General features: G+C 52.3%; 1 protein-coding gene across 6 annotated transcripts in view; it reads right to left on the bottom strand.

Annotated features, from left to right (window-relative positions):
* TCF7 (transcription factor 7) overlaps positions 1-13,630 on the bottom strand; it is a 127,957-nt gene that overhangs the window by 25,853 nt on the left and 88,474 nt on the right. For all 6 annotated transcript variants that reach the window (XM_029051591.2, XM_029051592.2, XM_039910301.1 and 3 more), the window contains one exon: positions 3,065-3,173. In XM_029051591.2, coding sequence (XP_028907424.1) covers positions 3,065-3,173 — 109 coding nt within the window. The remainder of the gene's footprint in view (positions 1-3,064; positions 3,174-13,630) is intronic.

Genomic DNA, 13,630 nt, shown 5'->3' with positions numbered 1-13,630 from the left:
CCCTGGTCCTCCCCAGCATCCACTGCAGCCACGACCCCCCGGACGCCTGGGGCGAGGGCCTCCTTTAGCCAGGCGAGTGGGGGCGGGGCAGACCAAGGCAGAGGGGCATCCAAGAGAAGGCAGGATGGAATCCCCCAGGGGTCGGGTGGCAGTGGGGGATTCTATTTAGTTGCCATTGTTTTTACGAGATATTCTTCCCCTTGACTCTATTTATTGCCATTGTTCTTGTCTGTTCGTCTCCCCCGATTAGACTGTAAGCCTGTCAAACGGCAGGGACTGTCTCTATCTGTTGCCGACTTGTTCATTCCAAGCGCTTAGTACAGTGCTCTGCACATAGCAAGCGCTCAATAAATAAATAAATACTATTGAATGAATGAATGGGAAGGAGGACTGGGAGTGTTAGTGTCCGGGCTGGGGGAAAAGTTTCATCCCAGGTGGACAAAGCCAATGGCCCATCTCAGGAGCCATTTCTGGGCCCACATCTCCCTTCCTCTGATGGTGCTCAGAAACAAGGCAGGCGAGGCCAGGGAGGGAGTTTCCAGGCAGTGGCTCAGGAGCCGGGATTAAAAGTGCAAAGGAAACCCCCAGAGCCTGTCCTCGCCGGTGAGAGCAGAAGCGAGCAGAAGCGATGGTGACAGTGGAGCGGAGATAAAGAGATGGCAAAGAGGAGAGCAGAGTTCACAGGGCATCTCCATCCGCAGCACCCTCTAGCCACGGCCACCACCTCCAAGGAGGAGATATGCGGGCACACAGATAAAGGGGCTTCCCGGAGGTGGGGGAAGAGGAGAGACAGTCGAGAGGAGGAGCTCTGTTGGGGGGCTGGAGGGGTGGTGGGGGGTGAAAGGGTTCTCCAACCACTGGCCTGGGCCAGCCGGAAGGGGAGATGGTCCGATTCCCAAGAGCTGACTGAGTCAGTGCGTTTCCGGCTCTGAACCCTCCTTTTCTAAGAATGACTCCTTCTCACAGTGGAGGATGAATCAGAGGCCAGGTCACTTTCCATTTTCTTGTTGACTCTGCTCCTGGGGACGGGGAGCCCTGGGGCTCAGCTCAGCTCAGCAGTGACAAGCTGAGAGGAGCATCGAGAAGGTGGCCATCAAATGCTCCCAGAGAAGCGGGGGATAGATTTGGGCAGGGACTTCCCAAACCACCTACCAGGAGCCCCCGTCACCCCCGGCACCCAGATGTGGTGGGTCTTAAGGTTTAGGACGCTTGGTCTTGGGGCCTTGAGCCCTGAAGTGGGCCATTCTGCCAACCTGGGCCCTTTGGGAGGGAGGGCTGGTCTACGGTTATGGCAATGGGGAACCGCAGAAGGGTTTCTGGTTTGGTTTGAAATTGGGGTGCACATGTATGCGCCTGTATTTATTTCTCAAACTTGCCAGCAGTGAGGCCAAACCTACCCTTCCAGTTTCAATACAAGCTTTGCACTTTAAAAGGAATCTTCCAGGGAACCCGAGAACTTTTTCAGAGACCTTCATGGACTATGTCAACCCAACTTCCAGCTTAGGAAACTGAGGCTTAGGGCACTGTACAGGGCCCAGAACACGAGTTTCCTGAATTTCCCTTAACGACCGTCTCCCCCTCTAGACCGTAGATCGCCGTGAGCAGGAAATATACCTACGGACTCTCTTGTATCGTACTCCCCCCGAAGCGCTTGGTACAGTGCTCTGCACGCAGTAAGCGTTCCATAAATACCATTGATGATGATGATTGATGATCGCAGTCCTGGCTCTGGGGTTTTAGGAGGTTTCCCCTGGAGCTTGAACCTTTCCAAAACAGAGTCAGATCCATGGGCAGAAGGAGCTCAGTAGCCTGAGACCTTGAGACCCTAGTGGATAATTTCACCTCGCCTTGGATTTAAAAGAGTTGACAAGCTGCCAGAGCAGTGATGCACCTAATGACTGGGAACATCAGTAGCACGAAAAACCAGAACACTCTGGTGGGAGGGATCAGTTTACAACTTGAGTTAAAATTCTTACTTGCCCGATCTGGTTTTCTTTATGCCTAAGCTAACTTCACTTAGGTCTGAGGCCAGCAAGTCTTTGCTGGCCTGCTTATCTGATGTAACTCATCTAGACATTTAGTCAGTTGTACATTCAGTTATTTAACTTGACTATTTGTCAATATTTTGAAAGTCTTTCTCCCCTGTCAGAGTGTGCTTCTTGAGGTTAGGGAATGAGACAATTCTTCGTCTGGTACTTCCCAAACACGCAGTACAGTGGGTGCTCAATAAATACTAATACCACTATCAAAAACTACTCATGCTGGGAAGCAGCGTGGCTCGGTGGAAAGAGCCCGGGCTGGGGAGTCAGAGGTCGTGGGTTCGAATCCCGGCTCTGCCACTTGGCAGCTGAGTGACCTTGGGGAAGTCACTTAACTTCTCTGTGCCTCAGTTCCCTCATCTGTAAAATGGGGATGAAGACTGTGAGCCTCACGTGGGACAACCTGATTACCCTGTATCTACCCCAGCGCTTAGAACAGTGCTCTGCACATAGTAAGCACTTAATAAATACCAACATTAGTGCTGTGCCTCAGTTTCCCCAGGAGTAAAATGGGGGCAATCACCCCAGCAAACTCAGAATTTCAGGAAAGACCCGTTGTTTGGAAAGACACAGGTAAAGCGCTTTCCAGAGTCACAAGCTAAAAGGACTGTCTATAAAACAAGGGAGAATAAAGCTAGGCCTTCCCCGCCCCTTTCCCTCCCCCCAACCCCCTACATTACTCCTACATGCAACACCTTTCTAGGAAAGCAAAACCAAAACCCTCAGCCAACAAGAGGCCCCAGGTGAGGGATCTGCTCAGGCCTACCTGAAGTGGGAGGTGGGAGACAAACCGTCTGCTTCGGTGGGAGGCCCTCCCAACACTTGCAGAGGTAGAAGGGTGGGGTGAGAGGTGGGTGAATTTATCCAGTGTGGGGTTGACGGGGGAGGGGAGGCAGAGGAGGAAACCACCCAGCTCCCCTCCGGGCTCCCACCCTCCCCATCATGGTCCCCACCCACCCGTGTTCACCGCTGTCCCCCCTGGCCCCCACACCTCCCCCGCCTTCCAGCCCAAGGTCCGGCCCTACCTTGCTTCTGGTTGATGTCGGTCGGCAGGTGGGTTGGGTGGGAGCTGAAATGTTCGTACAGGGGGGCGAGCTGGGGGACTCCGTGAGACGGCTGCCCTACTTTGTTGTGCTGAAAGACACGAGGGAGAGAGGTCAGGGTCAGGGGCCGGTGTGGGGAGCGGTACCGCCTGGTCCCGCAGTCGGCCCGGCCCGGGGCAGAAGATAGGCCGACGGCCTAGGGAATTGAGCCTGGGGCTGAAGCACCTGCCCACCTCCCCCCGGCCCCACCCACAGGCCCCCCACCCTGGGGAGGGGCAGCAATCCAGGAAGCACGGTAACCCCTGCCCCCCATCGGGGGCTTTCGGATCTTCAGGTAGGAGGCGGCAGAGACAGCCAGCGGACCTATAAACGCCCCCATTGACACGCCTGAGGCCGCAGCTAGATGGGGAGAGGAGAGGTGGGAAGAGGTGAAGGCCCCCGGGGGCGGGGGGGGCCTCGGCTGCGGGCATTAGAGCCGGCCCAATCTGCAGGCCCACTTTGGGGGGTTCTTGAGGGGAGGTCGCAGGAGAGGAGGGGACACGGGTGGTGGAAGGCACATTGATGGCGCATCTCCATCAGGAAGCCTTCCCTGACTAAGCCCTCCTATCCTCTTCTCCCACTCCCTTTTGTGCCGTTCTTGCTCCTTCATTCACCCTCCCTCCCGTCTCGACATCAGCCTCTCCCGGGTCTGCCTCTGCCTCCCACCTTTCCTCCTGCCTGGAGCACCCTTTCACTTCAAATAATAATAGTAATAAATATTATAATGATGATGATGATGTTTAAGCGCTTATTATGTGCCAAGCACTAAGTGCTGGGATAGATACAAGGTAATCAGGTGGTCCCACGTGGGGCTCACAGTCTTAATCCTCATATATATATCCTGTATATATGTTATTGATTTATTTATCTGTTCATTTATTTATATTAACGCTTGCCTTCCCCTCTGGACTGTGAGCTAGCTGTGGGCACTAATGTGTCCGTTTGTTGATATAGTGTACTCTCCCAAGAGCTTAGTACAGTGCTTTGCATACAGTAAGCGCTCAATAAATACGATCGAAGGAATGAATAGAGACGGTGTGGAGGTCGGCGCTGTGGGGCTCGGCGGGAGTGACTTTGGGAGGAGGCTGGGGGGCAGGGGAAAAGCGTCTTCCAAAGGGCAGGCAGTTTTCGCACGTGGCGATCCATTTAGCAGGGGAAGTTTTCCTAGATCCGGGGCCCATCTCACTGTCCTCTTGGTGATCAACCCAGGACCCCAGCAACAACAGGGTGATAAATATTATTATTACTAATAATATTAATAACAAGAATAATTATGCTATTTGTTAAACGCTTTTCTGGACCAAGCACTGACCCGAGTGTTGGGGTAGGTACAAGATAATCAGGTCGGACACAGCCTGCCCGTCCCACATGGGGTTCACGGCCTAAGGGAGAACAGAAACTGAATCCCATTTTACAGATGAGGAAACTGAGGCCCGGAGAAGTGAAGTCGACTTGCCCGAGGTCTCACGGCAGGCAAGCGGCAGGGTCGGTATTAGAATCTAAGTCCTCCGTGGGCACTTTGCCCTGGCGTCGGGCACCTTGGGGCCTGACATGTTTGCCCACTGTGCTGGGGGGGCTGGAGGCGGCGTGGGCCAGTCTCAATGAGCGCGGGGCAGTGCCGTTCCTGCCGAGAGGGGAGTTGCGAACATGTCCCGCTTCGACGTCAAAGCACCTGGTTCCCTGAGGCCCCTCCCTGTTCCTGAATTTGGCTCAGTGTCTCTTGTCCTAGCCCCTCCACCACACCTAGCTCCCAAGCACAAACATCCCTGCTCTTGGGGGGGGGGGGGGGAACATCTGCCCAACGTTGCAAGGGGCAGCCCGAAGACCCTCTGCCAGCCAGCCACGAGGGGGCATCCTTGGGCCTCTTCCTCCCTCCCATCGCACCTCCTCCGTCCTCCTGCCCCGGCCAGTGGCCTGCCCGGGCCAACGTGCCCTGCTTCTCTCTGGATCAAACAGAAACTCCTGCGGGTCTGCCTTGAGGCTTTCTTTCCTGCAGCCCTCTCCTTACAGAGCAACCCATTTCGGCCACCGATCCGCAGCTGGGTCTCCATGCTTCCTCCCAGCTCGACCTCCTCAACCGACTCTGCTCTTGCCTCTCCCGGCTCTGACTCTGCCTCCCACCCTTCCTCCTGCCCGGAGCTCCCTTTCACTTCAGATGATGATAATAATAATAATAACAATAAAAATTACAGTGATGATGATGGTGTTTGTTAAGCGCTTATTATGTGCCAAGCTCTAAGTGCTGGGATAGATACAAAGTAATCAGGTTGTCCCACGTAGGGCTCACAGTCTCAATCCTCATTTTATAGATGAGGTAACTCAGGCACAGAGAGGTTAAGTGACATGCCAAAAGTCACACAGCTGATAAGTAATAATAATAATGTTGGTATTTGTTAAGCGCTTACTATGTGCAGAGCACTGTTCTAAGTGCTGGGGTGCATTCCAAGCGCTTAGTACAGTGCTCTGCACATAGTAAGCGCTCAATAAATACTATTGAATGAATACAGGGTAATCAGATTGTCCCACATGAGGCTCACAGTCTTAATCCCCATTTTACAGATGAGGTAACTGAGGCACAGAGAAGCTAAGTGACTTGCCCACAGTCACACAGCTGACAAGTGGCAGAGCTGGGAGTAGAACCCATGACCTCTGACTCCCAAGCCCGTGCTCTTTCCACTAAGCCATGCTGCTTTTGAGACAACAGCCCTGTCCATCTTCAAAGCCCTCCTGAAACCCTACTTCCTCCAAGAGGCCTTCTCTGATTATTTGATTAACTCCCTCTCAGTGAGAAGCAGAGGGACTTATTGGACACAGCATGGGCCTGGGATACGGAAGGACATGGATTCTAATCCCGGGTTCCGCCACTTATCTGCTGTGTGACCCTGAGCGAGTCCCTTGAATTTTCTGTGCCTCAGCTACCTCGTCTGTAAAATGGGGATTGAGACTGAGCCCCATGTGGGACCCGGACTATGTCCAACCTAATTGGCTTGTATCTACCCAGTGCTTAGTACAGTGCCTGGCACATAGTAAGCACGTAATAAATACCATAAAAACAAAACCTTTTTTTTCTTCTCAGGTTACAGCTTCCCTTTGACCACCCCGGTAATTATAATAATTACAGTATTCGTTGAGTACTTATGTGCCAAACACTGTTCTAAGCATTTAAGCACTGGTGTAGATACAAGGTAAGCAGGCTGTGCCACGTGGGGCTCACGGTCTTAATCCTCATTTTACAGATGAGGTAACTGAGGCACAGAGAAGCTAAGTGACTTGCCCAAAGTCACACAGCTGACAAGTGGCAGAGTCAGGATTAGAACCCATGACCTCTGACTTCCAGGCCCGTGCTCTTTCCACTAAGCCACGCTGCTTCTCATAGCCATGCTGCTTCTCATAATTATGCCCATGATGCTTGGTATATATCCGTGTATGCTAGTTCATCTTCCCATTCCCTTTACTTCCTCCTAACTGTAAGTGGCTTTAGGTCTCACAAGCTCCTTAAAGGCAGGGGAATCACGTCTTCTACCTCTGTTGTTTGGTCTATTTTTTTTATGATGTGTTAAGCCTTTACTACGTACCAGGCACTGTAGTAACCACTCGGGTGGATCCAAGATAATCCAGTTGGACACACAGTTCTACAGGCCTAGTCCAGCGCTCTGTACAGAGTAGACACCCGGAGGGCCCCACCCAGGCTGCAGGGACTCATTTATACCCCATTGAAGGAATGACCGAGAGTCACGCTCTGAGGTATCCAACCAGCGACAACTATGAAATTCTCTTAGAGGAAGGGGTTTCCTGGAGGAAGGGGTCCCCAGAGCAGGAAGCCCTCAGGTGAAATTCCACATTTAACCCTTTTGAAATAGATCTCTGGCCCAACCCACACTGCTTGCTCCCAGCAGACTTCTGGCCTCCCACCAAGCACAAGCCCACAGAACTCTTACTTTTCACAGTGGTCACCAGATGGGGAGCCGAGATGACTCACTCTCCGTTCTCAGGAGGGAAGCTCACGTAGGGGCTGCTGGGATGGCTAGAGCAGAGGCCCTCCCCTCAACTGGCAACGACAGCCCCGAGAGCTGCTGGGAAATGGCCTCTCAGGCAGCTCTCAGTGGGGTCGCCCAGTAAAGCCCCAAAGAGACCCCGTCCTGTCACCCCAGAGCCCCCACCCGGGCCAGGAAACCTGGTGGAGTGGCCCTCCAGCTTCTGGGTTTAGGGGGCTGCTACACCTGTCTGCCACATGGGGTGACGGGCAGCATGCTCAACCTCTGGGCCTTGGTTTCTTGGCCTGCCAATCAAGGATCGGGATCCCTGCTCTTCCTACTTCACGGAGAGATTGGGAGCATTAGCAGGACATGCGAGTGCATTTAGGCGCTACTGAAATGTGTGCTCGTCTCAGAAAATTCCTGTTCCCAGATAAACACATGGGATGGAGAGGGCCCCATGTGCTCCTCCCCGAGACCTGCCTCAACCTCACAGACTCCGATCCAGGATTTGGACTTGTCAGGCTGGTCCCGGAGGAGTCAACCCTACCATCATCATCATCATCAACATCATCATCATCATCATCGTTATTCTCATCATCATCATTATCCTCACCATCATCCTCACCCCCACCACCATCAGAAGTATTGAGTGTGCAGAGCACTGTACTAAGTATTTGTGGGGGGACGCCACAAGCCAGTGACCTAGTCTCTGCTCCTTGGGGCGGACGGTCTATCGCTCCCCTGCCCTGATCCCCTTCAGACGCACCACCTGCCTGTTCCTGCCTGCCCTGGCTCCCACCTCATCTGGTGGTGCCACCTGGGGACAGACGGACGGATGGACGGACGCTGGGATCGGATGCTGGGCACCGACCAGATTGACATCTGCGGCTGGAAGGGACTCGGACAAACCAGGCGGTCCTGGTCCCTTCAAGCTCCCTGGCCCAAATGAGCCGCTCTGGGAGGTGGGTGTGGAGGTGGAGAGTGTGTATTTGGTGGGGCCCCGTAGGGCGGGGAGCACCTGCTCTCCAACACTTGGGCTCCAGGCCGAGCCGGAAGGAAGCTGGACCTCAGCTCTGGCAGAAGGAAAGATCCTGGGATGGCTGTTCCAGGGAGCAGGGACTGGAGGCAGAGAGCAGGAGGCAGGGAGCAGAGAAGCAGCGTGGCACAGTGGAAAGAGCACGGGCTTTGGAGTCAGGGCTCATGAGTTCGAATCCCAGCTCTGCCACTTGTCGGCTGTGTGACTGTGGGCAAGTCACTTAACTTCTCAGTGCCTCAGTTCCCTCATCTGTAAAATGGGGATTAAGACTGTGAGCCCCACGTGGGACAACCTGATTCCCCTAAGTCTACCCCAGCGCTTAGAACAGTGCTCGGCACACAGTAAGCGCTTAACAAATACCAACATTATTATTATTATTATTGGAGGCGGAGGCAGAAGCTCTGCCCCTTCCTCACAAAATTCCATTCGCCCCCTCTCACTCCCCCTGCCTCCATAAAGCCCATTGGATGCTGCCATTCAAATCCATCTAACTTTGAGCACTGGGCGTGGGGGGCCGGGTCCACTGGTTCACCCCACCTCTCCTGGGACACAGGATGGCAGTGCGGTCGGGCCCTCTTGGGGCAGAGCCACGGATCCGGGTGGGAGAAGCACAGCCCATGGCAGTGGGGATGCCGACGGCGCCCGGCATTAGAGCGGGGAGGGCCGGATGGTGCCCTTTAGCCAGTTTGTCAATTGCATAAACCTCATGCGACAAGAGTCTCATCTCATTTCCTTTCAGAAACAGGTCGGGGGGTGGAGTTCGAGATACGGATCGGGCCCTGGGGTTGGAGCGTGGGGGTCTGGGCCGCATCTGTCATGGAGGAATGGGGTGTTTGGGGGTGGATTCTTTGGGGCAATGAGAGATGCAGCCTCCAGGGGCTGGACCCTTCGCTTCCTGCCAACCCTTTCTATTATACTGTCCTCTCCCAAGTGTTTTCTACAGTGCTCTGCACACTGTAGTGCTCTGCAACATTCTGGAAGACAGGGCATTAGGTTTGGGAGCTGATAACCCCAGAGATTCATGAGATTATAAGCGCCTGAGGGTGAGAACAAGGTCTTTTTTTTTAAATGATATCTGTTAAGTGCTTAGTATGTGCCGGGCACTCTACTAAGCACTGGGGTAGATAAAACTGATCAGATTGGACACAGTTCATGCCCCACATGGGGCTCACAGTCTTAATCCTCATTTTATAGATGAGGTAATGAGGCAAAGAAAAGTTTAGTGACTTGCCCAAGGTCACATAGCAGACAAGTGTTGGAGCCGGAATTAGAAGCCAGGTCCTCTGACTCCCAGGCCTGTACTCTTTCTGCTAGATCTTGCTGCTTCCCTTCTACATTTAAGATAGTCTCTCAAGCACTAGTATAGTGTCCTGTACACAGCAGGCCTCCTAGAACAGCGGTCTGCAACAGATAGTAGTACAGTGCTCTCTGCACACAGCAGGCATTCATTACAGAGATCAGCCTGCAGTTAACTTCTAGACCAATTCTCTGCACACAGTAGACAATCGATGCTACCCCGATTGATGGATCATTGTTTAAAAGGACTGGGTCATTACCAGTGAACCACACCCACGATCAATCAGTGGTATCTATTGAGCCTCTACTGTCTACAGAACAATCAATTGATCTGTCAATGGTATTTACTGAATGCTTGCTGTGTACTCAGCACTTGGGAGATTACACTACAACAGAGTTGGCAGACACGTTCCCTGCCCACACTGAGATTACCGTCTAAAGCAGGAGGCGGACATTAATGTAGGTGAATGAATTACAGATAGGAACTTAAGTGAATATCAAGTGTCCAGAGCGTACAGCTCCAAGTGCCTAGAAGATGCAGAAAGGAGAGGGAGTAGGGGGAAAAGAGGTCTCAATCAGAGAGGGCCTCGCAAAGGGAATGTGACCTTAAGAAGACTTGGAAGGTGGGGAGAATATTCTGGCATAAACGGAGGGGAAGGTGATTTCCAGGCCAGACAAAGGATGTGGGAAAGGGGGTCCGGGATGAGGTAGACAAGAGCAAGTGAGCAAGCTGGTGTCAGAGGAGTGTGAGCCCGTTACTGGTTAGGGATTTTCTCTATCTATGCTCTGTACAAGGTAAGTACATACTTATTCTGTACATAGTAAGTACATAGTACTTACAGTAGGTACAGTACATACATGGTTACATACAGTACTTACATACTTACTCTGTACATACTAAGTACATAGTACAGTGCTCTGCACATAGTAAGTGCTCAATAAATACTATTGAATAAATGAGTGAAGTGAGCGGGCTGTTCTAAGCACTTGGGAGAGCACAAGCGTACGGTTTAATGGGGAGCACCCAAACAGGAAGCTAAGCTGCTGGGTAGAAGCTGGCTGGAGCTTTATCCTGCCCAACATGGGTTTACTGGGATGAGGGGCAGGAGGTGGTTGGCAAGTAGATGGCCAGGTTCTGAACCTTGGCTCTCAGCTGAATGGTTTAATAATAACAGTGGTGTTTGTTAAGCACTTACTATGTGCCAAGAACTGTACTAAGTACTGGGGGGGATACGAGTAAATTGGGTTGGACACAGTCCCTGTCCTGCTTGGGGCTTACAGTCTCAATCCCCATGCTGAGAAGCAGTGTGGTTCAGTGAAAAGAGCCCGGGCTTGGGAGTCAGAGGTCATGGGTTCTAATCTCGGCTCTGCCACTTGTCAGCTGTGTGACTGTGGGCAAGTCACAACGTCAATGTGCCCCAGTTACCTCATCTGTAAAATGGGTATTAAGACTGTGAGCCCCATGTGGGACAACCTGATCACCTTGCATCCCCCCCAGTGCTTAGAACAGTGCTTTGCACATAGTAAGAGCTTAACAAATACCATCATTATTATTATTTTACAGATGAGGTAACTGAGGCACAGAGAAGTTAAGTGGTTTGCCCAAGGCCACACAGCAGTAAGGTGGCAGAGCTGGAATTAGAACTTTTGGACTGTGAGTCTGTTGCTGGGCAGGGATTGTCTCTGTTGCCGAACTGTACATTCCAAGCTCTTATTACAGAGCTCTGCACACAGTAAGTGCTCGGTAAATACGACTGACTGAATGAAAGAATTCTGACTCCCAGGCCCGTGCTCCATCTACTACACCATGCAACTGAAGGGAATCTGGTCGGCTTTAGAAGGCACAGTCTGATTTCTCGGTTTCAGGCCTCCCAGCATCTCCGCATCTTTCCTGAATCCCCCTTTGTCAGCGGGAAAGCGGTTTCCCACAGAGAAGCTGAGCAGAGCCTGTCCCCCGTAAAGGGAGAGCTCTCTCTCGGAGCGGGTGGCCACCACCCCTGGCAAATGGGAGTCTGAATGTGGTCCGGCAGGCCTCGCCTTGGGTCTTCCTCTAGTGGCCACCCCACTACCCCTGTGCCCTGTCAAATTGCTCCTCACTGGCCACGACTCTCCAGGTGTCCCCTACAGAGCCCCCAAATTAACCGCTCCTCTACTGGCTTTACTCCATGGGGGCTGACCATGGTGGGAAGGAGGCTGGGGGAAAATATTCAAGTTTTGGACCTGAGCGCACTCAAACGGCTGGGGGAGTATGAGGGTGGGACAGGGGACGGAGCTGGGCCGGGGTTGCCTTTGGGGAGAATGAAAGTGTTCGGTTTGCTGGCCCGGACACCGATCCGGACCTCGGAGCTTGGACACCGGTGATGGGGGGTCCTCGGGAGCGGGGTTCTTCTGAGCTGGCTGGTGCCTTTGGGGTCCATTGCAGGAGGGACCCTGAGAGGTGGATGAACCCCTCTAGGCTTTAAGCTCACTGTGGGGAATCCATCAGTCCATTGTATTTATTGATCGCTTACTGTATGCAGAGGACTGTACTAAGTGCTTGGGAGAGTACAATATAACAGTAGAATGGACACATTCCCTGTCCACAACAAGCTTTCAGTCTAGAGGGGGAGAACAGTTTAGAGGGGCAGGGAATGTTTCTATCAGTTCTGTTATACATCACTCTCCCAAGCACTTAGTACAGTGTTCGGCACACAGTAAGCGCACAATAAATATCATTGATTAATTGGCTGATGGCCAGCTGGGAGGTTTGCCTGCCCCCACGGGGGTGCCCTCAGCAATGGCAGCACAGAGTGAGTCAAGTGTTCGAGGCTGCCCTAGAGGACTAGGAGGTGGTTTCTCAGGGGCCAGAGGCATGATAGGAAAGGAGCAATCAATTGATGGTATTTATTGGGCACTTACTATGTGCAAAGCACTGTGCTAAGCTCTTGGGAGAGTACAATACAACAGTGAGCAGACACGTTCCCTTACCACAATGAGCATACCATCTAGAGGCAACTCCAGAAACCTGAGGAAAAATTGGTGGCCTAGACTCCATGGCTTCCAGATTGTCTGGAGATGGAGGAATGACTTCAGGTGTTGGAAATAAATTCATTTGGAAAAGGAAAATTCCTTTAAGCACTTTGATACTCATCCGAGCCCCACAAGCACTTAAATAGCCTTAATTATATAAGTGAATATCTCTGTACTCTATTTCCCCTATCTCATCTATTTTAATGTCTGTTTTCCCCCTGAAGACTATAAGCTCCTTTTGGTCAGGGAGTACGTCTTCCAACTCTATTGAATTGTACTTTCCCAAGGACTTAATACAGTGCTGAGCACACAGTATGTGCTTAATAAATGCCATTTATTGACTGATTGAAAGGAAAAGCCCCGTCCTCAGGCAGAACACCTGCCCAGGCAGGTAGACTGGCCTGGCCCCAGTCTTTCTGCCCCAGCAAGGGAAGGGTTACCCAAAGGAGGTAGGTGGTGGCTGGGATGATTTGGGGGCCTGTCCCCCTGGGGTTTACTGGACTAAAGCCCCTCAAGGTCTCCCCTGAGCTGGACTGTACCAACTCCATTATATCGCAAGCTCGTTGAGGGCAGGAAACGTGTCTACCAACTTTATCATACTGTACTCTCCCAAGCGCTCTGCACACCATCTGTGCTCAATAAATATGTTTGATATTGTACTCTCCTAAGCACTTAGTATAGTTGCGCTGCACACAGTTAGTGCTCAACGAATGATTGATTGATTGACTGACTAAAACTTCTTCCAGGCCAAGCCTATCGGATGGTGTAGGAGGGAAGGTTTTGAAATCCTGGGGTCCCCTGGTATCCCCCACAACACTTTTGGAAAAGATCTCCCATCTTCGGCACCCCGGACTTGCTCCGGGAAATGGCCGCCAATGTCCTCGCAGCCCCCATGCTGACCAGGGAGCAGCCAGATTCCCTGGCCTGGCCTGCCGGCTGGGAGAAAGATGCTCTTTGGTGCCGTGATGGTGGTTGGGGGCGGAGGGGGTGCAGTTTGCACAGGGGAACTGGGATCAAAGACACACAGGCTTTCTGTTTTATGGAAGAGATGGGAACTGGGACATTTTCCCAAACACAGCTGGGTTCAGGGAGTCAGTAAAATCACAAGTGGCAAGCAATGTGGAACCACTCTGCTCTGCTCTGTGGATTTCTCATCATCACCATCATCAACAATAACAACGGTATTTATGG

Source organism: Ornithorhynchus anatinus, chromosome X1, assembly GCF_004115215.2.
Source record: "Ornithorhynchus anatinus isolate Pmale09 chromosome X1, mOrnAna1.pri.v4, whole genome shotgun sequence".
NCBI classification, from domain to species: domain Eukaryota; kingdom Metazoa; phylum Chordata; class Mammalia; order Monotremata; family Ornithorhynchidae; genus Ornithorhynchus; species Ornithorhynchus anatinus.
Note: the sequence above shows the minus strand (reverse complement) of the source record. Positions and strands in the feature narration are given on the sequence as shown.